Genomic DNA, 26,180 nt, shown 5'->3' with positions numbered 1-26,180 from the left:
TAGTTCTTTGTGGGTTCGTCACTAAAAGTGACACCGTTCACGGTACACAATTATTTGACCCATTGTTGATATTAAAATGTCAGTTAGTGCCGCTTTAATGAAAAGGGGCTTCAGCTGTCTGTTAATTCTTTAGCTACTCATTAGCAAAATGCACTAGCACACTTTATTCTAATGAAAGTATTTATACATTACTTTTCCTCTAATGGATCACAGGTTTAAGAACTCTGAATGAATGAATGAATGAATGAATGAATATCACTTTATAACTGAAGTTATCAGTATCAGGTTAGGCATTTAAGCAAACTGACCAGCTCTTGACCCTAAAGCACAGAACACTAACCAAGATAAACTTCTTGCAAAGGCTGACACACAGATTTCCTCTGCAATTAAGAGTCATCCCAAAACAATCCTGAGCAGTACAATCAAACAAAACAAGAAAGAAGAAGGTGTTCCTCTTTGCTATTCAGACATGCAATAAGATGATTACCTGGGTTGGAGTGATGTCTTATTATGCCCCTAAAAAATTCTCTAGACTTGAGAGCTATCTTCTCTTTGTTACCCCAGTTTGAGCAATACTGTGGTAGGTATTTGTTGTAATTGCGATGGTATGCTTGATTTTTATTGTCCCTGTTGTTGTTGCTGAGCCAAGGTCTCCATTCCAATAAAGAGAGGTCGACCCCTGCTTGAGTTTGTGCGTGCTTGTGTGTGTTTGTGTTGTGGCAGAATCTATTCATTGAATTTCATCAGAATATGTCTTTGAAAAGGTTTTCTCCGCTCTATTTACATTATCGCTGCACTATTAGTACAGTGATTTTAACTCAGTTGTCTTGGCAGTCCACAGTGCTGGAGGTTTTTCTTTCACTGATGGACTAACTATAGATTGTGTTTTTGCAGCACTCCTCCCTTTCCAACGCGTCTGTCATATGAATGCCACTATTCAAAAAACATCCTGATTTGTGCACTTCATATTAAAATCCCATATCTTGTCATTCCCAATGCCATTGCCTTATTGTAAGAATTCCTATTTTTTTCAGTCGTCCTAAGTGATGCATAGTGTGCGGGCTCTATTTATTGGGTGCTGAACAAAGGTCCATAAAGCATAGTTAGTGCTGCTTTGAGTGCCGTCACGATTTCAAGTCATATTTACCTTTCTGTGCACAGTGTAAGGAAGAGGCTGTCTATCCTGACAAAACAGAGCTTGCGGCGTCCCAATCATACCACTGCATATTGACATTAGTGATAATAGACACAGCTGCTTTGCAAGCCCAATAATATGATGCATTGTAAATAGCAATAATGGATGCTATTTTGTCTTGAACCCACTGTGTTGTACACAGGGACCCCATGCTTCTCCCGTGTAGATGTGGAGTGAAAATCGAGGACAGCATCCATGACTTGTGTGAGCAAAGAAGGCTGGTGTTGCATCTGTATTTTAGAAAAAGGAAACTAATTAATGAGTCCCTCTTGTGTGTCTTCACCTCAGCTCGTTTTTTTTTTTGCCTCAAAGATGGTTCAGCAAAATTAAGAAACAACCAAACTAATTGTTTTTCAGGTGTGTGCCCCGTAACTTGCAGTTCTTTGGCTTAAAAGATCAGCTGTCCCCAGAAAATGGGGCCCTAACAAAGATATGGTCATGATGGTTAATGTGTAACTATGTAGCATCCTCCCATTTCTTTTGACCAACAGATTGTTTCCATAGTTCTATTGCATGGCCAAGGTCAATAGGGCTGACCTTAAAATGCCCTAAACTAAAGCTTTGTGAGGGGGGTAACTTCATTTACACATTGTTTTAGCTTGAGAAAAGAGCATTGTTTCAGCAGGATGTGAAAAATACCTTGAACGACCTTAGTGACTTTTGACTTTACAATAGTCACTAGTTCTTTCACTTCTGTTTTAGTTGTCTGTCACTTACTGAACTCCTAGTATGCTACCATACTCACAATGACAATGTGAACATGCTGATTTTTTAGCAATTACAATGTTCACTGTGCTCATCATTTTAGTTAAGCATGTAACCATGCTAACATTTGCTAATCACCATCAAATACAAATTACAGCTGGTGGGAGTGTCATTAGTTTTGCAGGTATTTTATTAACCAAAGCACTGGAAAAATTGAATCATTGACCTGATTATGGTGCTAGATGAAAAGTCAGGGCATCACCAAAGTTTTTACAATTCATTCTGAGTTGATTATCAATGTGTGGCGATCCATCCAATAGTTATTGAGACATTTAACTGAAAAACCACAAAATATCAGCCTGCTAGAGAAACACTCACAACATTGTTGAGTTTAATTGTTGTGTCATGGAGCCATGATTGTCTGTTATTCCAAGGCAATCCATGCAATAGTTTCTAAGATTTTTTTAATCCTGACCGAAGTGGTGGACCGACCAATGGAAAGACTACGTCATCCCTGTAGACAGGCACTAGTGTAGCTAAAAATGTGCAGTATCAGTTAGGGGTGTAACGATCCATCGATCCACATCGATACATCAATTCATTGATTAACGATCCGATTATATCGATGCAAAATGAAAACATCGATCCATATCATCATCTTAAAGATACACATTTATTTTGAAATTCACATAGCACGTCTGTGTCACCATTTCTGGGCAAGCGCGCCTCCGCTCAAACAACAAACAGAGCTCAGAAATAAAATGGTCAAATCATATTCTAGTCTTTTTTGTGAGTTGTTGTAAATGATTGTGTTAGATGGGCATATGATATCACGTCATATTGATCGCAGGCTCCTGAATCGAATCGAATCAAAATCGTATTGTGACAGACTCTGTGATATCGGCAAACATCGTATCGTCATCCAAACAAATCGATATAATATCGTATCGTGATGAAGCTGGTGATTTACACCCCTTGTATCAGTACATTTTCATTAGCCACAGCAATTAAACCACTTATTCATCGATCATTTACTTATGTTTTTCATTGATTAAGAAACTTGTCCTTATTCATAGTTTCTTAATTGCCTTCATTACATTCTACTCGCATATCTCTCAAAAAAACAAAAAAATGTAATTACCCTTGAAAAGCAGCCTCATAAAAAACTAATTAGACTGTTGATTAGGTTAGCAGTTTGCTGAGATACAGTTTGCCTATTGGCATATCAAATATCACATGATATTTGCTCAGAGACTTACATATGCATCACAAGATGTTGGTGTTTTCCTCACCTTGAAAGCACTTTGAATTTTTTTTTTCCACCCTGTGAACCTCATATGGCCTTAAGAATGGAAGGGGGGTGTAAATGAGATAGTGCTAGGCTGGATTACTAACTGAGCAGAGTGGCCGAAAACCTACTGTGTTAACTGGTTAGTGCTGATTTGATTGAAAATGTAGCCTATTTGGGAACATACAGGCTAAAGGACCATATCAGTAGACATGATGAGGGTCTTAAAGGACCAGTGTGTAGGATTTAGGGGGATATATTGGCAGAAATTGAATTAAGTGCAATAAGTATGTTTTCTTTAGTGTATAATCACCTAAAAATAAGAATCATTGTGTTTTTGGTAAAGTAGAATGAGCTGTTTATATCTAGGCTACATAGTAGGGTTGGGTGATATGGACAAAAGACAGAGTGAGGAACAAGGGTCTGCAGGGGCCAGTAACGTATTGTTACCACAGGACTCTCTAAGAGGTTACTTACTCTTACTTTGGCTGTAGGTAGTACAAGATAAGGTATTGGAATTCTGTTTCAAATTAAGGCTTTGTAAGCACAGTCTATTCCGGACCCACCTCCTGTCATTCTTGGTTGATTGGTGTTAGGTCAAGACTGGTATGCGTGTGCCATCTGCAGCACCATTACGCATGCCTGAATCATCCACAACCAAAACCTGTTTCCAAGCTGCTACACCTCCTGTGCTCCTCGTGTTACGCACGCTGCTGTATGAACAGTGTCTCTCTTCTTTTGCATTTTACCAAAGTTTATTAATGATGTAGTTACTAATAGAGCTGCAACCTTTTCGTCATTCAGCCTATGAAAAACAGCCCAAAACTAAATATGTTCAATTGAAAATGATTTAAAGTAGAGAAAATCAGCCTCACATTTCAAAGCTGCCCACAATGATTAAAAGTATTAACTGATTGTCACATATTGCATGTGGCTTAATATCTCAGTATTCTTTCTCCATCATTAATTGGACCTTTATGTCAGTGTCAATTATAAAGTCTGTGCTTGAAGGCTACTTGTTTGCCTGGGAACATCCCTCATAAACCAACAGACATGTCAGGTCTCAGAGTTAGTTTCATTTAACCTCTTACTGCCACTCCTCCTGGGATGGCCCAATGGGCTTGGCTCAACTCTTGCCTTGTTTACATACATTAGTAGAGTCAACCAGTGGGATGGAGTCAGAGCACTGTGACTTGATCACAGACTTCAGTCTTCACACCAGTTGGTTTCTCACTGCCGAGCTGGTTTCCTTTTTTCTGATGTAGAAGTTGGTATTTCCCTTTTACATGTTTTTTTTTTCTTCAAACATCTTAACGTGGATGGTAAGGTTCAGTTTTTAACCTAGTTCTGTTTCTTAGTCATCTTTTTATCAATGTGCAGCGTGCTGTGTATGATGGATGTCCCGGGGCATTTTTGAGTCCCTGTAGGCTCCTGTACATGAGTGTGTGCATGTGTGTGTTTGTATATTTGTAACGCTGAATGGTAGCTATATTTGGCCACTTTTTCCTCTTCTTTTGCTGGGATGCTTTTAGTTCACTGTCTAGGCTTTTTATTCACTGAGTCAGTAAGGGTCAGATGGAGGGAGACATGCTGCAGAGTTACAGTATTTGACACACGCTCCAGCCTCCACATGACGGCTTAACTTGACTAAGAACTGCAGTCTATCAGCGCCAATGAAGTTATGTAATCAGATGATTAAAAAAAGTTTGGAATCTGAAACAATTAATTGCTTATTAAGTTAGTCGATCAACTGAAATGTAATTAAATTAATTAATCAGTGGCAACTATTTTGATAACGGATTAAGTATTAAGTAGTTTTCCCAGCAAAACACCTACCAGTTTCTTCAGTGTGAGCATTTGCTGCTTTTCTTTGTGTTATATCACTGTAAACTGAATGTGTTTGGGTTTCAGACTGTTGGTTCAACACTAGAAATATTGTGTTATGCATTTTTTCATTATTTTCTGACATTTGTTTAAAACAATTAATCGAGAGCAGGGTTGGGTGATTCTGAGAAAATCAAATATCAAGATATTTTCAACCAAATCCTACTGATACTGTAACAATACTGAATTATTAGTGACTATTAGTGCTTTCACAATGAGATTTTTGATAAATAATCATCAGTATTAATGACTAAAAGGGTAAAGGCAATAATAGAACAGCCAGAATAGTTTGGCAATTTTCAGAAAATTACATGACTTGACTGTAATGCGGTTTTTAAAACCAGGAAAAGATAACACTTGCGAGTCTCATATCACAGTATTGATATATGTTGAGATATTACCCAGCCAGAATTAATAGATCAATCAGTAATGAGAATAATCATTAGTTAAGTTTTTACATTGCGCTTTATCCTATAGTGAGTTTCTGAGTTTCTCAAGACCAGCCTCCACTGATTATTTTTGATTAAATGTCAGTGCAAATAAGTAATATCTTCAAAAAATAATGCATGCATTATTATAGTATTATCTCACAGGTTATTTTTGACAATCATATTCATCAGCGGTTAAATATTTACTGTGATAGAGCAAAAAGTACTCATCAAATCCAAAAAATTTGAAGTAACTCGCCAACATGAACATTTCAGATACATTTTACTCAATCAATTCAAGTATTTTCTGCCACCTTCTTCCAAATCCAGGCTGTTTTCGAGTGTTCTTTTGCAGTTTGGCTGTCATACAGCAGTAGTCAGTGGGCAGTCTAAACGTTCCCCTAACAGTTAATCTCTTTACACAAAAGAGCACTTTGTTATGGCAGCTGCTTTGCTACAAAATGCAAATCTGTTACTACATGTTTTCTAAATTCTCCCTCTGCATCCTTTCTAACAGATTCCTTAGAAGTTTAATTCCCACCAATCTGAGTATATTGAAGGTGCAAACAGTTGATTTTGTGTGTTTTGAATTTTATTTTTTACCTCAAAGCAGGTCGTGTACAGAGACTGAGGAATTGTTTTGAACGTGGCCAAGGGGACAAGTAACTAAAAAAGTGTTGCCTTGCCTCCCCCTTCCCCACTCCTCCCCCTCCCTCCACCCCTCTCTGCCTGTCACATGTTCTTTTCACAGCATAGAAAAGTTTCTGGATTAGGGCAGAATTAACACAAAGCGGCGACGCCACTCCAGCTACACTCGCAAACAACGCAGAAGAGGCACGAGGGGGACCGAGACACTTGAGCGAACGCCACCTCAGAAAACTTCAAACTCTGATAGCGAGAGGCAGACGAGTCCATCCCCAGAGAGAGAGAGAGGCAGCAGAGGCAGAGAGACGGCAGCAGGGGATCTTTGCCGACAAGGTCCTGAAGGATGGAAGAGAAGCAGTTTGCCGGGATCCTGGTAAGTTTACCTTTTGTTCAGTGAGCACACACATACACATGCACACTTTTAAAAGCAGTAATACAGATACAAGTTTATAAATGCACAGAGATACATGGATGCAGCCACATGTCTGAGTTTAGTGGTGGGATGCAGCTGCTGGACCACCAGTTGAGTCACTCTCTGCCTCCCCTTGTTCCCAATTTAAGCACAAGAGGCCAGATGGTTTAGTTTCACTGTACTGCATATTCACCCAGCAGGCTTTTCTTTTCTTATGTTGTTTTCTTTCTTTCTTTGTTTTTTTTTTTAAGAAACACTCAAAAGAAGAGAGTTGTGCTCACATTTTTTTCCGATTTACTCTAGTTTTTAAATGAAATTCTTAATCTTGTAAACCTTGTATCTTTGAATGTGCCTCAAATCACCCAACACTTTAATCTTGTTTATCTTTGGAACAACAAAGATACACATGTTTGCACTGAATGATAAGCTTGCAGTTTCCCTCTGAGTGATTGCTGTGTTGGTTTTCGAGTGCTGCGGGCAGAGCTGTCATCACCTGCTGTTCACCATAGTGCCAAACACTCATCGTCATTTAAACACCATTCTGAAAGTCCCCAAAATTTATCTTAACTTGCAGTTGTAGAAACTCCCCTCTCATCCCTTGACCCTGCTTTTACAGTACCCTGTTTATCTGATCTTTGCAACGTCTGCAAACAATAAACATGTTGTCAGTGTTCTCCGGCTGCTGATAAGAGACAAGGCCAAGAGGTAAATGTGTCAGTGTCAGGCCTGTGCTGTTGGTGAAGCTTTAAATAGAGGTTTGGCATCATTGGCAGTCAGGTCACTTCTCTCTCACTCTCTCTCTCCCTTCAGTCCAAGTTCTTCAGTCCGTCTTGAGACGGCGATAAACAAACTCAGAGCACCAACTCTCTTCTGACATTCTCGCTCATTTGAAGCCTCGCTTTCCTCCCAGATGACATTTTTTTCCCTGCCTTGTCCTTTTGAGATGCATATCCACGTTAAAATGCATACGCACCGTCTGAACTTAAGAGGGGGACGTTATCAGTCCCGCCCGCTCTCTCCTCTCACTCCCTCGCAGTATTTGAAGGTGGTTGGAGGATGGAGATTTCGCTCTTGCTCTCAGAACTTTTTTTTCCGTGGGTTTGTCTGCGGTTTTAACTCAGTGACAGACTGCCAATCAATCTTATGCATAGTTAGGCACTGCTGGGGAGTTGCAGAAAAGTTCTGTGAGTTTAGATATGGCTATCTATGGGATTCAAATGTAATTAAGTGATAGTCACAAGGAGGATTTGAATTGCTTTCTCCATTTTGTTGTGGACATGTGCGTGTTTTTTACTCTGTGGTCATTATGAAGTTGTGTACCTTTTTACTGTCCCTCACACCGACGCTGTGACAGAGGTGTCTCTGAGGGAGGTATAACTGCACTATCACTGTACAATGTGTTATCTGTAGAGACTGCTATTGACTCCTCACAGCCACTAGGGGCTTAAAAGCCAACAATGAGTGAATGCATCAACTAAAAAAATGAATTCATGAGAGCCACTGTGTAATGTCATGAGTTTTTTTGCACATGACAGCACCTTCTCAAACATAAGGTTTACATTTTGTGGAAAAAAGTGCAATTTATCATTCGATATCACCAATATAAAAGTTTTATGAAAGTTTTATGAGCTACATGTAAAAAGGGTTATGCACTCCTTGTCACACTTCATAGTGAGTTGTGGTATAATGCAACAATTTGGCTTTATTATTAGCATTAAATAACCACACATCAGTCCACTTTCTTGGCCAGTACCTCCTCTTATCACCAATATAAATGATTGCTTGTTTAATTTGGCTCAAGGTATCACAGCAGTAGGTGACTGACTTTGTTTGCTATTGAAATCTGAGAGTTTTGTTGCCTGGCCAGCATTTAGTGATTCATTGTTTAGGGTCAATTCACTTAATTTGGCAGGAAATGGAAAATTAAAAAGCCGTTTAAAACAGACACACAGAGGGAAGCGTGCGACTGAGCGTTATTTAGATATTGCAAAGAACATTTTGTAACTTTAAATCAGGCTCAGGTGAAGGCACAAGTGTTCTTCTGAAACAATCAAGGCATCAAGCTGTACTTTCAGATTGCTTTCATAACATTCATCAGTCACTTATTTTTCCTGAAAAAGTAGCGCAGAGGTTAGAGTGTAACAGACCCGCAAGTCTTATCTGTGAAGGTAAACATGCCGAAGAGCTGCAGGAAGATTGGACAACTTCAGCGGTGACAACAGACACAACTGCTTATGCACTCTTATACACAAGTCGCCTCTTGTGATTGGTCACTTCTCATGGCTGGGACCGTTGTCCTCCGCAGTGGTAGACAGTGATGTCAGTTGTGGCTTAGAGACATCAACAAAGAATGAAAGAAAGTGTGTGTGTGTGTCAGAGAGAGAATTACGGACAGAATCTTCAACCTTGCTCTCCCATCGCCAACTGTCACTTCTTTTTTTCCATTCCTCCCTCTCCTTGAGCTCTTTTCTGTCTTCCTCCTCATCTATCTTTTCACATTCTAGAGTTGATGACTTAAAAACAATCTTTTATTCCTTTGTCATTCCATGTTTAATCCTCTCATCTTTGCCTCTGTTTGGAGGAGTGATAATTGCCCTTTCCTGCTGTGTTTTCTCAACATAGTGCAACTTTTTCCCTGCCCTTTCTTTGCAGTCTGGTTAGATTAATTTATGCTGGCCCAGATGGTTGGTGGATGGACCCGTCACCGTAAATCTCGTGACACACAAGGCGCCCGCTTCCTGCTACCGCTTGGCTCGGCTGGTAGCCTTCTGCCGGGACTCTTTCTGTTCAAACTTAATTCCCCTGCTCGTTCACAGCGTTCAGCCCCTTCTCCTCAATCTTCCTGCGTTGTCTTTAACTGCCCTGGAAGCCACCACTTCCACTGAACGGATGAGCAGATGGTGCCCTGGCACTAGTTTTTACTGGACGGATAGCTGTCTCTTTGTTTTTACTTCTTAGTTACTTCTTTTTTTAGACACGTCTTTAAAATGTCTACTGATTGGGTGTATGTATAGGGATGTAAGAGTAGGAGGAGGAGGAGGAGGAGGAGGAGGAGGAGTTGGACTGAGGTTTTGCTGATTTGTCCTCTGAGCGCTGTATTTATATGTGTGGCTGTGCAGAACACATGGTGCCCCTCCATCACCATGAAGGCCAAATGGAAGAAGAGGTCACCTAATACTGGCCTCTGATCAAAGATTAACATTGGCAAGCCTTATAAAGTTAGCTTGTGACTTTCATCCACAGTTTGTGAGATGTTTGGAGTGGGGGATTATAATTAAGAATTCTAATTGGAGCTCTGTCAGCAGTAACATGACACTTAAACCTCTTGAACCCTGATTTTCTAACCACAACATTAAAACTTTTGGACACTAAATGACAGATTTTCACATTGGAATTCCACTTCTGCTTATTAGTTCTGGTTGTAATCAAATACTGGCTCTGATTCCTGATTCAGTTTTTTGAATAAATGATACCAAAATATATTCAAAACAAGAAGCACCTTCATATAAGCTAGATTTGTGCCAATAACGAGGGATGTCCTGATCAAGTTTTTAGTTCCAGATCGAGTCAGAGTCCCATCTTATACTTTAAATTTACCCAAACAGTGATTAAAGGGAAGCTTTTGCTTTTCCTTATTTTATGTCATATAATATTAAAATATCAGACGCTCATATTGGACTTGGCCAAAGTTTCTAATAATGAGGTTAAATTTATGTAAAAGTAATCACTGTGAGCAAAAACCTCAGGCTTCAGACCATTCCGAATGCTATGTTTCCAGTTTTTTTTCTACTCTCGAGACAAGCTGATGCCAGCTCACGAGAGATTTCGTTATATGGTCATCTGCTCAAGGGCCGCTTTTGCAAGTGTTTACGTTACAAAGCCTACACTGCTACATAAAGCTAAGTGCTAGCGTCAAATAATCTTGGTTGCTCATGTGGTTCATTTCTAGGGCTGCTCCAACTAAGAATTTTCCAAGTTGACCAATAGTCGTCATTTAGGGCTCTTAGTCAGCTAGTTTGTTTACGATGTTAATTTAAGTATGAAATTACATGTTTTCTGCTGGGCAACACAATGGTTCGAGTTCAAGGTCTGAGAAAGAATTAAGCCATATTAATATAGGCCTATATTTTATCTACAAGCGAACGTCAAACACTGAGTGAGCCGCCTGTTAATTATGCTGTCGGCAAAGCAGTAATGATTGTGCTAAGTGGCTAATGGGCATGTAGCTACTTACATGTTTCAGATGATGTAGATGATGAATGAGAGTTTACATATAACCTTGGGTTCGTCCTTCACCTTCTCAAAATGATCCCACACTTTGGATTTCCTGCCCGACATGTTATTAACTAGCCTGTGTAATAACCGCAGGTACCAGCCCTGTAAATTAATTCGGCTCCTGTCTGACTGCTGAGTGTGGCCACTTACTGTGTCTGTCCTTTCAAATCAACCCTATTAATTTCTCCCTGATTTTTGATTATATTCCTGTCATGAAGATTTTGATTTAGAAGTTTTAGTTGGGAACTTTTCACAGTAGTGAGTTCCATTGTACTGTGTTACAGTCATATGGTGATGGTGATGATGGTGCAGAGATGGCCCAGAAATGGTGACTGAGAGCAGACTGGATTTTTTCAGGAGGTGTTCCTAAAGAGATGGTCACTAAATTGGCTTATATTTGGCTTATTTTTAATGCCTTCTCTCTGTTATTGTTTTATTGTATTGAATGATGTATTATTGCCTTTTATGCACCTTTTACTTTTTAATTATGTAAACTTGTGTTGAGGCAGATCCTTACCTGTCTGCCAGATTGACTTGACTAATAGAGAACGTTTCAGACAGAGGGTGAATGCAGGTGCTCCAGCACAGACAGTGTGAGGAAAGTAAGTAAGTATTTTCTGACCATAAAAGCATGTAAACATGTTTTAGTGGAAAACCTAAAATACAAGTATGAAAGGCCTCTTCTCTGAAAATGTAAGATTCAGGAGTTCAGGCGGTTTTCATTATGAGTTGAATTATCTGCTAAGTTCTCTTCCTCAAACTGACCTGATGATTTAAACCACTAGAAAAACTGAATTAAGCAGTGTCACAATGAAAATCTGTGTTTTTCGGACACTGGTCATTGCTAACTCTGATGGCTAATGCAAAACGTGGAAACGTGAATGGCCCTATCTAGAGCCAGTGTTTTGTTTGTCCCTTCTGGGCTACTGTATAACATGGCAGTGCAACATGCAATCTCAGGCAAGGACAAGCTCCCAATGTAGATATGAACAGCTCATTCTAAGACAACAAAAACATAGCAATTCTAATTTTCAGGTGATTATACACCAAAAACAACATAGTTATTATATTGTGTTCATTTCTGCCAATATATCCCCCTAAATCCTTCACACCGAACTTTTAAGTTGATCATCTTGAATAATCGATATGATATAAATAAAACCGTGAGAATGCAGCTCCTTGAAATAAGGTGATGCAGTCAGCTTGGGTGTTTTACTGGAGAAAATGTGTCACTGTACAAAAATACCCATTACAATGTAGAGAGCAGCTGTCATAGTGGAGAGCAGCACTGCAATACTAGCAGCATAGAGTAAAGAAATTGGCATAGAACTGTTTATTTTAGCCAATACAGTCACTACCATAAAGTAATTTGTCAGAAACTATGATGTCTTAATGATAATGTGACTCCTTTGCTTTTATACATGTTATTATACATTTTGAACCATTTTCAAACAAGGGCTGCTTTTAAATACCTGACTATATAATAAAACGAATACTTTGAATCCTGAATTTCTCCTTGTCCTCAATTACCCTCTGGAGATCAATAAGGCTTATCTTAATAAGTAGTTGCTTCTGGGTGAGATACAACAACGTTATCACATTGCAGTTTAACTAGAAATTGTAAATTTTGTATGTGGTAGTTATCTAATGAAAGATATGTTGTAAAAGGTGTGACAGTGCAGTCATTTTAAAATACATGGGACTGTAGTTTATGAGGTTGTGATTACCCCACTGTTTTGTGTACCCCCCTGTGTGTTTGGGTATGTATTTGTGTGGGTGTGGGTGGGTGGATGTGAGAGAGAATGAGTGTGTCACTCAGTGTGTGTTTGTGTGTGTGTGCGTGTGCGCGCCATTTCCCAGGGGTTGTTTGGCTAATGTGTGCTGTAGGCTGTGAAGTGGAAACTAAATGGAAAGGAATAGTGAAACCCACAGCCACAACCTCCCCGAAGTCAGGATGCACACACACCTATGTGCACACACTGTCACACACATAGAAACATAACAGACGACACACTTCTACATTACGTCCACACATTAGAACGCTACATAGGCACATTCACATGTCTTTGATTCCTCCACAAGTACTCAAACCCACATAAACACACTACACTTTCCCACACATTAACACAGACAAAGCTATGTACAAAACCTGAACACACACACCGCAATTATTTTAAATTATATAATAATAATTACTAACTCAAGGCTGTGACTTTTGCTCCTAAGCTGTGACAAAATTTTGGCTGTGACTTTTGCTCTGAAGCTGTGACAAAACTATGCAGCCCAAACTGTGGCTCAGGGGCCAATTTTGGGCTCACTAGGGATGTGCTGAGTCTTTTTTTTTTTTTTTTTTTTTTAAGTTAGTTTCCCCTGGTATCTTGGTTTGTTTGATGTCATGGTCCATGTGCAGGTTTGTGAATGCTGCCAAATATATTTCATTGCTTGTGACCTCTGGAGCTGTGTATTGTCAGTTAAGTGTGCTCCACATAGCACAAGTACGCGTATTACAGGTGAAACGAGACAGTTTACCTCCCTCTCTCTATCCTTATGTAAGAAACATATTGAGTTGCCAGTCAGTCAGTTTAGTTAACAGCAGTGCTCAGCAACCGTGTTGACAGCCTCTGGCGTGAGGGGCCAACAAACAGATGTGAACCAAGAGAGAGAGAGAAAGAGCCAGGAGGGCAGGTGGGGGGAGAAGAGTCAGACATGATTTCTGTTTCTGATTTCACCCCCTGACTGACCAGCTGAATGAGAAGAAAAAAAATTTACAAGCTACCATACAGGGCACAGGCAGCGCCCAACATCAACTTAACGGCAGCCACTGTGGCGAACGTATAATTGAGGGACAAGGGCCACAAATGCCAAACACGTCCACTGCTGGGCACTCTTTAAAAGGTAACCCACCACCAACCAACCCCCCGTGTACGCTCACACACACACACATAGCAAAGAGAAAAAAAAGGGCTCCATTGTGTTTTGGACCTTTAGATTTCATTCGGAAAAACCACTCAGGCTGAAAATTTAGTTTTTCTGATTTTCTTCCTCTCCCTTCTTTTCTGGCTTAATGGGTCTCCCTCCCTCCGACCCCACAAAAAATACAAGCAAGTTGGAAAAAGGGGACTTCACACTCTTCCTCTCTCGTCCTCTGAAGTCAGTGAAATTATGGACAGGGCTCTGACATTGTGTCCACACAACGGGGCTCTTAAATCTCCCCCAGTTTCTTTTAGTATTATTATCATTTTCAACGGTTTCCAATTGAACTCATTTCAAAGGCCCTTTCAGAACCATATTTAGGTAATTTGTTGCGCTTGAACCCAACCTGCTCCCTGACTCTGTGTGTGTATGTGAGTGTTGAATGGCAGCTATAAGCCTGGGACGAGGGGGGGTCTGCTTTTCTCATGGCCGGACAGCCCTCTCCTGCTTGGATACACGCCTCCCCTGTGTTATTTATCACTTTTCCTACTCTCTCTGTTTCTCCCCCTCTTTTGCTCCTTTAAGAAATGCAATCTGTAACATTGCTGGGTTCATCTGAAAAATGATGGCTTTTTGGCTTTCTAAACATGATGGAAAAGTTCCAAGTTGACTCTGGTCAAACAAGACTGGTTCGTTACAGATCCAGGTGCAGCACTGCTGGAGAACAGCTGTTATTTGGAAAATATTGTCATCAAGGAAGAAGAGCAATAACACAGACTGCCTCAGTGATGAAATATGAAACTTTTTGATGTGGACTGCTTATCCTCACAGCTTGATTGCCGACCATTTACAGCGCCGAGGGGGGGGCACTCCCTCACCATAGTCACCCACAAGTAGATTTCAGCAACGTCCCAGTTACATTTTCTCATGAATTTTTATCATATTAAATTTTTACCAAATGCTCTGCTGTGTAACTGTTTCCACAGTCCAGCAGTAAAACATCACAGTTCATCAACTCCTTATTTCTGTTTTGCTCATATGCTGTTGGGTTTTAGGTGAGGCAGTTTGTTGGATTTTCATCCTATAAGTAATAGGCATTAATGCTATAAAAATGCAACTTTAAAGTTGCATTAATTGATGATTTTTTTTTTATGTTGCCACATGGGGGCTCTGGCACTTACTGTAAACACAACGTTGACCAAATACTTTGACACAGTTGTTGTAGTAAGTGAGTTAGCAAACAACTTCCTAGTTATACATCAACCAGACACAAAGTAACAATAGCATTCATTTGGAGTTGTATACCTGTTTACTTAAAGAATGTAAGTCCAATATTCACCTTATGTGGCTCATTAGCTGCTAAATGCTATGTTGTGTGCCCCAGCTATTTATGTAAAGACAAAAACTGAAATTCTGGGCCTTTCAACCAAAACAATATGCTGAAATATTCCTTAGAGCTGAGTTAGGTGAAAATTTGATGATTGTAGATCAAAAAAATATTATTAATTACAGTTTTAAAATTATGCTCGCCAAGAGCAAGTGTGAGATTTTTTTGGGATTTTGGGTGGTTTATCAATTTGAAATGGTTACTTTTTGTCTTATGCGTAACAAAAATCAAGCCTCCATTTATTACACTTGATGTCTGACTTGCCTCCAGACCTTTGAATCCACTCACTCCACCGAGCTGACTGATTCGTCTGGTGTTGTGACATGAAACAGCAGTTTTTGCAGTAATTGGTAAAAAAAAAAAAAACAATCCAACGAGCACTGCAGTGGATTAATGATTACCTAATTGATGTTGTCAAGCATTGTCAAGTGGGGCACCGGATCCTATGAAAAGGAATAACAACAATGACAGCAACTAAAGACAATATATGTGCCGCTATAGAGGCTGTTCCAAATCAACATGTCTTCTCAATATCACCTGACTTTGTAGTTTGTTTTTACTTCTCCCCACTCCACTTTTACAACCCTGGCAAAATAAGTATGTTGGCATGAGTATGCATCAGTGTGGACTTAAAAAGATGTTAGATCAAGGCAGATATGTTGGTCTCTAGTGATTGGTTAGGGAAATCAAATTCCTCTCTCCCATGGAAATCTGTTTGAGTGTACGCAATGTCAGACTAAAGATGGAAAAAGAGAGTGAAGAGTTGACATTTCTGTCTGATATCAGGCAAGTGTCTCAACGTGAAGTCCATATCAGTCTCTGAACCCATCGCTTATTTGTCTGAAGACGATAAATCTTTGAGGGCAACTGCCAATATTTCTAGAGCTGGAGTAGCAAACTGATAGGCATCCCAAGATTTTCTCTTCTGTGCACCAGTCACTTCAGTTAATCTCTACAAACAGATATCTGCATATAAATACAGATGAATTGAAGTCATTCTTAGACGATAGCAGATGGGTACTGAGACTGCATTTCGGCCAATGTGTTCTGCCTCTTTACATGGATTGTTTACCTGGCACTCAAACATGATTGGTCAATGCTATTCAGACTACAAACAAACTACAAACGGAAACCAGAACAGATACCAGAATCTTGTCCTGTTGCCGACAGACCCTATTCTATTTATACTCTTTTTCTATAAAGATTAGGTCCTTAAAGTTGCTGCTCTGGATCAGTTTGCCAAGGCTTGCCAATTGTCAAGGATATATAGATTTTCAAAATTGTATTTTTTGCTGAGCACTTAAAGGATTTTTCGAATATGTTGGCTTGAAAGTTCTTGACTTTGGAAACAGGAGCAAATTAAGTTTTAAAGAAGCTGCTGTTTCCGAGGTCAAAACTGACATTTTAGAAAGTGGTATAGGTTAGTGATATAGACAAAACCCTAATCTTTATCCCGTGTTTTATAGGGAGATTTTAATGGCATGCAGAAAGTTTTTTTTTTTCTATTTTCAGTTTGATTGATAGACTCAGAGGAAAGTATGTGGCATGTGTAAGCTGCTGCATGTAAATGCATAAATAGACAGAAAAGCTCATAGTGCTCCTATACAAGGTTTTTGGGGGGTTTTAATGTTGCATACACTGCACAAAGGATCTTAAGTGATATACGCTAAGCATTGTCATGTTGGACAGTATTTAATTGCGTTATTGGATGAATGAATGACATATTTTACATCTCTTTCTGTCTCTGCTTTTTACTCTCCCTCTTGTCACATTACAAGCGCGGCACTGACTTCTGCCACGTGAGGCCAACTTCAGTCACATGTTCCTCACTTTCATCCCCAGCAATGGTCCCATATGTTTGTCAAAATGTGTATGTTGTGTGCTTTTTCCGGCCCGATTTGTTCCCATGCCTTCTCTCCAATGAGCCCCGCTCTCCCCGGGGGTCCGAGCCGAAGCCTCACGCTATTTATACAGACCGAACAGCTGCGGCCCTCCCAGCCAAAGCAGTGAGGGATGGGTAGAGAAATTATCATGGAAACTTCAGGTTAAACCAAGCGTTGGAAATGTCTCTCTGTTCCCTCTTCTTTACTCTCTTGCCTTCCTCTCCATCATTTGTCTTTCTCCCCTGGGTGTCCATAGTGGCCAGGTCAGGTCGTGTTCAGCTCAGGTCAGCTGGACCGCCAGACAAACATCGCTCTCTTATTTGAATCTTATCTTTTATTGCGTTTTCAGTGTCTTCGTTATCCCTCTGTTCTGTTCTCTCTTCTTTACTCTGCAACTGATGTTTTTTCTACCATTTTCCTTTCACACACACTTTTTGTCCTCACTCCCAATTAAAGAGCTGGCTGTTTTGGACTGAACAAGAAAGGTTGATTTTCCCTCCAACAGCGCCTCAACACATTTTGTCCTTTTGTTGCACTGGACAAAGCCGACCTGCTGTTGCAAAACTGAGCTTTTTGTGTTTCTTCCCTTTTTTTCTGCTCTATGGCTCCTGTGGTGCTTGTCCTATTGTGAACCTCAACCCTGTGAAATTCTCTCCTCACTGCCCCGTCCCTTCACTTATTTCATCCTGTCGTCACTTCACTTCTCTTATCATGTCCTCTCTCGGCTGTTCTGCCCTCCACTCTCAGCTTTTCCTCACGTGAACCACTCAGGAGGGACGAGAACGTCAGGCCTGTCGATGCCTCCTTCAGTTCAAGGCCCCTTTCACAGTCAGACGTCCCATCACAGGCATGCTGCGCTAACGAGAGGTGAAGAGATATTAACCTAATTGCTGTAAGGGACAGATATATAGATCGAGGACGATGTAATAAGCCCAGACACTGCTGTCGGCTCCCTCTGAGATTAGCCTTTCGGTGTAAAAGCAAGTTGATCCATGGATATTCAAAGACAAGAAGTTATGCTGTGGGGCAGGCAGATTCATATATATTTTACATTTTTACTTTGTTCTTTTTTCAAAGTTACTTCAAGCCCAAATCACCAAGAGCCCACAGTTACATCAAGCTCCTTATAGTATCTTTGTTTGTATCTGTGTTTGTATCTGGCATACGGATGGCCTGAGAGAAAGTTACAAATCGCAGTGGACACAAGACTGCATTATTATTCACTGAAGCTTAGACAACAAATACTTGAAGACTACAATGTCAAAATGTGCATGTTACACAAGTCCTTTCCAATATCTTCCCTGACTCAGGGTGATGCCGCTGGTCTGCACCTCGCTGTGTATGCACCTCGCTGTGTATGCATACTCAAAGTTAAAAACAGAATTAATTTATGGACAGTAAAAACAGTGACCAGGATGCTGCAGTCAGGGAACATGCAAACTGTTTTCCATTTTCAATGCAGGTGTAACCACCATAAAAGGATGCTGTTGGGTGAAATTGTGTTTGCTTGACCTCAGCTTTTAAGTTTGCTCTTTTTGAACGTGTTTATACCTGGTAGTAACACAAGTGGACAGCTGAGACACATCTCTGTTCAAACCTGTTTCTATCATGCGTCTCCAGAGTTCAGTGTTCAGGTTTCTTTACTGACTACGTTACTTATGCTATAAGGTCAGAGGGCCCCTTGGCAGAACCCAGCAGGTCTACTTCCTTAGGGCAAACACTTAACGTTCACACAGCACTTCATCCAAATAATTGAAAAATTCGCAAGTTACTGTACCATAGCTTGCACTGATGACGTAGTCCTGGTTGGGAATGCATCAGGACGCATTGGGGTTAACACTCCAAAGATATGTGGTCAAATGCATCCCAGGTCACGTGGTTGAGTGATCACATCACAGTAGGCCTTGGTGGTCATTTACACCTGTATTTAGCACTGTCCATTTGTGATGAGATCACTCAAGATGCATGTTAATACCAAGGAAACAGGTCATCTTGTACCTGACTCTTTGTGTATGTTGGTGGTTGTGTGTGTGTGCGCTCACTTCAACATGGACTGAAAGTTGTTTGTTTGACTATCGTAAAGTAGTCTGAACTGAAATATCTATCTTATTTGCTTGACGATGGTGTTTGATTTTTTCATTGGACACAAATAACTAAAAAGCATTCTTCTGAACAGCAAAATTAATTTTATCTCAGTTCCAGTTTGTACTAGACAGGAGACAAAGGAGAAAAAAAAGTCCTTCCAGGCCTAACACAAATGGACCCAGTCCTACTCATACCTGTGGGCATCACCTTCAGACTGTGGGAGGAAACACATGCGAAATAAACACAGAGCAACAGAAAGTCTGCGATGTTTCAACTGAAACAGCATTGTGTACAATTATGCAGTTTTGTAGCTCCTCAGTGAATATTAATTGTGTTTCATTGGCCTTTTAGATCACAAAACTTTCTCCACTCAGAAAAGAAAGGCACTGGTGAGATACATCTTTCATGAGTATTCAGTGATATTTGAATTTATTTGTCAGCACAGATAAGGGTGCTTTGAAAGAGGAGGTAAAAACATGAGAGAGGAGATGAAGTGAAAAGAATTCAAACGAAAGGAGATTATTTTCTTCTTAGACTTGATGTCTGATGGGTGCATCTTCCTGTCACCTTTTTCTTACTTTCCTCTGTCACTCGTCCCCCACCCCAGCCTGCTGTAAATTTCACAATGTTTGAGGAGTTATCTCCTCCCAAAACAACTTTGTCCTTCACGGCCCAAAAGACACTTAAATATTTTTTTCTTCAGGCCCCAATAGCTCTACTATGTACACATTGCGAAACTTAAACCCTGGACTTGAAACTGTGCACTTTCTAGAGGAACCTTTAATGTGTTCCCTGAGCAGTATTTCTGTATTTGAGCATAGGGCATCTGAGGCCCAGTTCCAACAGGAAATGAATAATTGTATAGATGAAAAAATACACCTGCTTTGTTTTGCCTTCATCTCTACCATTGAGATATTAGAAGAGTTACTTTTTATCGCTTTCCTACAGCTGTAACAGAGCTATGTTAAGTTACTGCTATTGCAAACTGAACATTTCCTGCTGCTTCACATTAAAACCTTTCCACCTGCAAGTCAGCGGGATGCTTTTATTGTGAAGCAGCTACAGGAAAAGCATTGTTTTAGTCACTGGGTTAGTGGAAATTGTGCTGTGGTGTTACTGGTACATAAAAACAGTACACAACAATATATCAACATATTCCCTACAGTTTTGGTCATTTTAAATATTGCAGGGGGAACAATTTAAGCAAAGACAAGCACAATAAGCGGTTAGATGAAGAGTTGCAGATTGCAGGTTCTGCGGTTTGTGCAAAGCATCAGACCACTTGTGGACAGCTGTGGACTTCCTGTGCACTGCAAGGCAAAACCATTTGTTGCAATTGCACTATGCGCCGTCAAAATTTTCAACCATCAAGCATGGTTGGCTCCGGTAGTAAACCCTTCTCATTATAATGTGTTTGCCTCCAACTATAGCAATATAAAAACAACCTCTGGCAACCATGCCTAGTTACCATGTGGTTGTCAGTGATGATAATACAGTTACACAGTGATACCCTGTTGAAGCCAAGGTATTACTTCTGTCCACCTATAACAATTCAAAAAAAGTGTCAATAGTGTAAAACTGACATAAAAAAGGACATAATTGTCCCCAAAAGCAGTTACAGCCCTGAGTGTTATTACACTAACAGGGCAGTATGCATACATTTGCATTCAATCATAGTAACATTTGCTGGAATTGTAATGCCACCTCATCTGTCTCCGCCATCTGTTTGTATGGCTAAAACTCCAACCTGCCTCCTAATTACAGCTCGATGTGCTCCAAATCATGCTGCGAGCACATTTCATTACCTGCTTGATTTAAAAGTCTAGTTAAAAAGCCTAGTAAGGGAATGTGAGACCCAGGCTACATTAATCTTCAAATTACTGCATATTTGTTACGGTCATCAGTGAGGATATTGGTTTGTCAGAGCTGGAGCTTAAAAGGGAAGTAGAAAAGGAAGCCTCCACAGCCTTAAATGTTTTCTCTTACTTCTTGCTCTCCCTTTGAACGTTGTTTGGGTTGTATGTTTAGAGATGAAGTTTAGGATCAATGACTGTGTTTGGCCTTAAGTTAACCTGTAATAGATGTTGGCATGTGCTTGGTAGTTGACAGGAAAGCCTGGAGGAGAGAAGAGATTCATTCTGACCTTATCAGTGCTCTGCTCCCTGCCCTCCTGATTGTTTTTCTTTCTGCTCTTGTCTGTTGATGTTGGTTTGTGCTGGTCTATACTCATTAGTTGATCAACAGAAATTAATCGGCCAAATATTTTGACAGTCAATTAATTGTTAAAGTCTTAATTATCATTATTAGTATTATTAAAATAATATTAATAGACCATGTTAGTAAACGTGACGCATAATATCGCCTGACACGCAGGTGTAATGTTATGTAATAAAATTTGGTCAAGAGTGCTTGCACCAGGATTAGTGGGCTCATAGGCAACTAAACGTTAAACCCATTTAACTCGGATACAAGGTTAAGCAATGACAACCACACCACTGAGTACACAATATCAGTTTATCTTTATTTCATAAATCACAATATTCAACGCTGCACACTCATACTATCATATACTAAATACATCAGTGAAATTTCGGGAAGATATGTTACAAGAAATTATGTACCGCCCAAGCCTAGTAATTACCCACCTCACTACCTACACTAAAAACCTTTCTGCTTTTGGCACTTTCACATTGGCTTCATTTTCAGCGTTGAAGATTGCTGCCTTGTATAACCAGATGTATCACTGATTGTCTGCCAGGAGAGAGTGTCTGAAAATGTGCGCCATATTTCTAATACATGCTTTTATGCAGTGGATGGATGTGGAGGTGCAGGAGTGGGGTTTGAGAACAGTCCATGCTCTTGGTGTCAGTAACATCAACAGGCTTAGTGCCTTTTAAAATACAGTGAACATCCACATTGTGCACATCATGCTCTCACACAGGCCGCTTCGCTGTTGTAGAAACCACACATATAAAGAAACAAGTGAGAATTTTAACAAGTTGGTGTTATTATCAGCAGCAGCATCTGTGCTTCTCTAATTAGAGTTAAATGACCTAACATAATAGGGCAATTAGTTAACGAAACAAGTCCTTCCCCCTCTACAAACAGCCAGCTGCAGCCACAACAAACATTTATTTTAGGATCTGTTTGTTCCCACCAAATTCATACTGAATTTTCACTGATTGTCCCCACACTTGATGTCTGCATGATGAAAGTTTAGTTAAGTGTGTGTGTACAAGGGTGGGTGGGTGCACTTGTTAAGCCTTTCATTAGATTTGACCTAATCTGACGCCAACAGACCCTCCTGAGGCAGAGCTAGTAAGAAGTGGCTGGATCCTTGTGGAGGAACTAATGGTCCACTATAGTTTAGTACTCAAATACACACACATCTGTACTATAACAATTATTTGTCATAGCCCTGAATCAGTATCTTGAAGAAGTGAGGGCCAGCTTCAGTGACCTCACATTGCAGTAATGTTCTCACTCTAATTTTTTAAAACAAATTTGGTAACAAAAGGACTGAAGTACACGAACAAACACACTGCCTGACAGCATATCTCAAAGCATCAGGCTCATAAGCATGCATACACCAGGCTCTTATCACCAAAAGAAGTGTTTTAAAATTTCTGTTTCAGTTTTTGTGATGCTGTTGAGTAAAACAAAAAGCCAGGTCTGCTGCAGCACAGAAACAGCCTGCTGTAAAAGACTCCCTGCAAGAGGACACTCTCCAACAATATGCCACCTAAATGTGATGATTCTCACAACTAGCAGTGTGCCTACATAGCTACATGCCTAGTGCTGTAGCAAGCTGGAATTATAGTTGTGAGTCACTGTGTAGCCCGTGTACATCTTCTGCTTTGGATTTCACCTTAAAAGCACCAGAACACCAGACAGATATGATGTACATTATCAGACCGTGACATGCACACATGACATAAACAAGCAATCTTGATACGGAGCCCTTAAATTTGTTTTTTAAAGGGTTGTGCCAAAGATACACACTAAGTGAGATGTTTGACAGTTGAAAAATAGGCTTGTCAGTGCTCACTAGTCACATTATGTAAAGCTTACACTTTCTCTAAGTTACTTCAAATCTAGTTTGGCTTATCGATATATCTGCAGTTAGCTAATAAGGGCTGATAAGTAGGCCTGCCCTGCCCTCAGTGCACAAGCTTACTTCATAAAAGCACCCTGGTCAAATCACTGTGTATCTAAATACCTAAATCCAAAGTGGGTAAACAATCTTGTACCCAAATAATGTGGTCAGAAAAGTGCTTTTTGAATGTTCTGAGTTATCAATTGCAGTTAAGGAGAAACACAGAAGTAATGGGGAAAGTGCCGTAGTACCTCTTAAACAATGACGTGTCTGTTATAAATGTGTCAACATGTTGGACTATTTGTTGGGGGCACTTGTTTTCATTGCCCTCACTACTTCCTCTCAGCACACTGAATAGGGCGGGTATATGGTAATGATTCTTTTATTGGATCCCCTGTGAGATTCTAATCCTCTGAATTGATAGACAAATGAATAGCATCCTGTCTGCGTTGCTCGTCTCGTGTTAAACATAACTGGAGGGCCTCCACTCAAGCGGCAGCGGCCATTGTCTGTGGCTATCAAACACCCATTAGGCTGTGCGCCAGTAGCTTGTCAACTTTTGACATTACTCGCACCACATCCCATCAGAGAATTGACGCTGAGTCTCGTCCTGCTGCATGAGTGATGTTTTTGTTGATCTCTCAATCACGCTCCTATTGTGGATGCACTTTTACCTTTTTCTCTCATACGCTCACTTCCTCGCTTTTGTCCTCGCTCTTTTTGTTGTGGGTAGCCATTAGCCATATGGTGGCAAACAGGCACAACAATGTGTGCAACAAAACAGAGGCTCAGGAGGGAAGCGCTTGAATTTGAAAGGGTGTAACTCTGTGAACATGTCGCGGACGAGGCGAAGGAGGAGGGCTTTGGCTCGGCCGGCCTCTCGGTGTGACACGGCAGAGGGGGGCATTGGCAATGTCAGGGTGTAGAGACGGACAAGGATTTGGAAGAGTCAAGTGCCGCTGAAAGGGAAGTTGTTGGTGGTCTGCAGAGTTGCAGCAGCTGCCTCTGAAAACAAACGGAAGAAATAAGAGAGACAGAGAGAAAGAGTGGGGGGGGCAGGGGAGTCCGGTGGAAGGCGTGCAGGCTCCTCACTTGTGGGCTCCTCACTTTTTTTTGTCTCCTCGCTTTAATCTGTTGGGAGAAAGAGTGAGGGAGAGAGAGAGCTTGGCCATAGCCCATGGGTGCTCCAGACCTTCCCCCACTTTACTCCGGCCAGCTTAACTAGAAGTTCAACACCCCCCAGTCCCCTCCACCACTGCCGCCACCATCGGTTCTCCTCTCTCCCGCTTACTTGCTCTGTATTCAGCCTAGGTGCTGGAGTGACAACGAGCCATTCATTGTGGAGGTAGAGGGAAAAGACTGTGGATCTCTCCTGTGTCTTTTTTTGGGAGGTGGTGGGAGTTGGGAAAAGGGGGGGAGGCGGACAGCGGAGAAGAGGGAGGGAGGGCGCTTATTCCTGAAATGGTGAAATACGACAGAAAAAGGGGGCAGAAAGAGAAAGTAAAAGAGTGAGAGGAGAAAGAGAGGGAGGGGTGAGTAAAAAGTAAGAGCGCAAAGGAGGGAGGGAGGGACGGAGGGGAGGCAGAGCTGGAATCACAGAAGGAAGGGAGGGGGGAGAGAGAGAGAGAGAGAGAGAGAGGGGAGAGAGAGTGGGCTACCATGCCGAATGAGCAAGAGAGGCGGAGAGGAAGCAGAGCTCCATCAGATGAAATGAGGTGAAAGTAATTCAGGCATTAATCAAGCCAGGGCAAAAGGGAGGGTATACTGTGTTTTCTCCCCCCTCTTTCGCTGCGGAACTGAAAGGCAAGGTGTGAATGAAGGAGCCTACAGTGGCCAGCAGAGAAGCACCACTGGGTCACAGCGTCAAATCATGTCCGAGTCGAACACCATTGCCGCTTCCACCGCAGACCAGGTCAGTTCAAGCTGTCATATTGTTTTTCTGGTTTTTTTTTCTTTTTTTTTGCACTGGCATCAGAAGCGAGCGTGCTGATGTTTCTTCTTTATTAGTTGTGCCTCACACCGGCTTAAGCAGCAGGAGACATCTTGTTAGAAGAGTTTTGAAACGAGACTTCTAGGAATAAGAAAAACCGAATGTATCCCAAGTTCCGGCCAGATGTATATTATCTTTAGATCCTAATTCGGAAGTAGTTAGAGGAAGTTTCTAAGAGCAACCGAGTGAGTGTGTGTTTCTTGGACTATCAAAGCAACGATTGTTTTGCCCGGAGCTGCCTGGACAACGGTACAGGGTCCTGAAAGAATTGAATTCATCAAGACGAGCTATTGTCTACGCCGCCTTATTTTTCGGTGATCATTCAGGGGGTCTGTGACGACTCAATACCCCCCGCACCACGTGAGGAGGGGGACGCAGCTCTTTAAAAACCCGACCACGTGTGGCGGCCCTGAAAAGTTTTTATAAGTAATTGCAGTGGGAAGTCCGGGCAGCGCTGTGAGAGATGGGGTTGGTAAGGAAGTGGGCTGGTCCGCCGTGTGTGTGAAAGAGAGTGACAGAGTAGAAAAGCAGAAGTGTCCAGAAAAGGCCGATATTTATGCCCCCACCCCCCCACCTCCCCCTCCAGCCCTCGTCCCCAACAAGCCGCTTTAATCGCACACTTTGGCACATCCATCCTTCGCTCGGCTTTCTTTTTTAACTGCTGACTGACTTTGAAACACTTTGAAACAATTAAATCCTCTGATCTGTTTAAGATAAGATATACAGTTATTTCCATTATGGCAGGTAAAGACAAAAAGTGTGTGTGTGCCTTTGTCTGTGTGTGAGTGTGTGCATCCGACCTTGCTGCCGGCTTATGCTGTTAGCCAAGTCCTTGTCTCCTGTTTCCGATTGCTACTGTTGAGGCTGAGTCAGCTTGCTATAGTTCTGTAGGCAAGCACGCACACACACACACACACACACACACACACACACATGCGCGCACACACATACAAGCATAGGCACAAAAGTTTTGGGTACACACACAACGCACACG

General features: G+C 41.1%; 1 protein-coding gene across 3 annotated transcripts in view; it reads left to right on the top strand.

The window, feature by feature from the left end:
- Window positions 1-26,180, top strand: part of slc6a9 (solute carrier family 6 member 9) — a 91,251-nt gene that overhangs the window by 11,003 nt on the left and 54,068 nt on the right. Inside the window, exons 1-2 of one of the 3 annotated variants that reach the window (XM_050075127.1) lie at window positions 4,375-4,510; window positions 6,252-6,518. In XM_050075127.1, the coding sequence (XP_049931084.1) occupies window positions 6,489-6,518 (30 nt within the window). In that variant the 5' untranslated portion in view covers window positions 4,375-4,510; window positions 6,252-6,488. Of the gene's footprint in view, window positions 1-4,374; window positions 4,511-6,251; window positions 6,519-24,890; window positions 25,109-26,180 lie in introns of those variants that run through there. The other 2 variants (XM_050075126.1, XM_050075125.1) reach the window with 2 other exon arrangements.

The sequence above is a fragment of the Epinephelus moara genome, chromosome 21 (assembly GCF_006386435.1).
Source record: "Epinephelus moara isolate mb chromosome 21, YSFRI_EMoa_1.0, whole genome shotgun sequence".
In the NCBI taxonomy this organism is placed as follows: domain Eukaryota; kingdom Metazoa; phylum Chordata; class Actinopteri; order Perciformes; family Serranidae; genus Epinephelus; species Epinephelus moara.
Note: the sequence above shows the minus strand (reverse complement) of the source record. Positions and strands in the feature narration are given on the sequence as shown.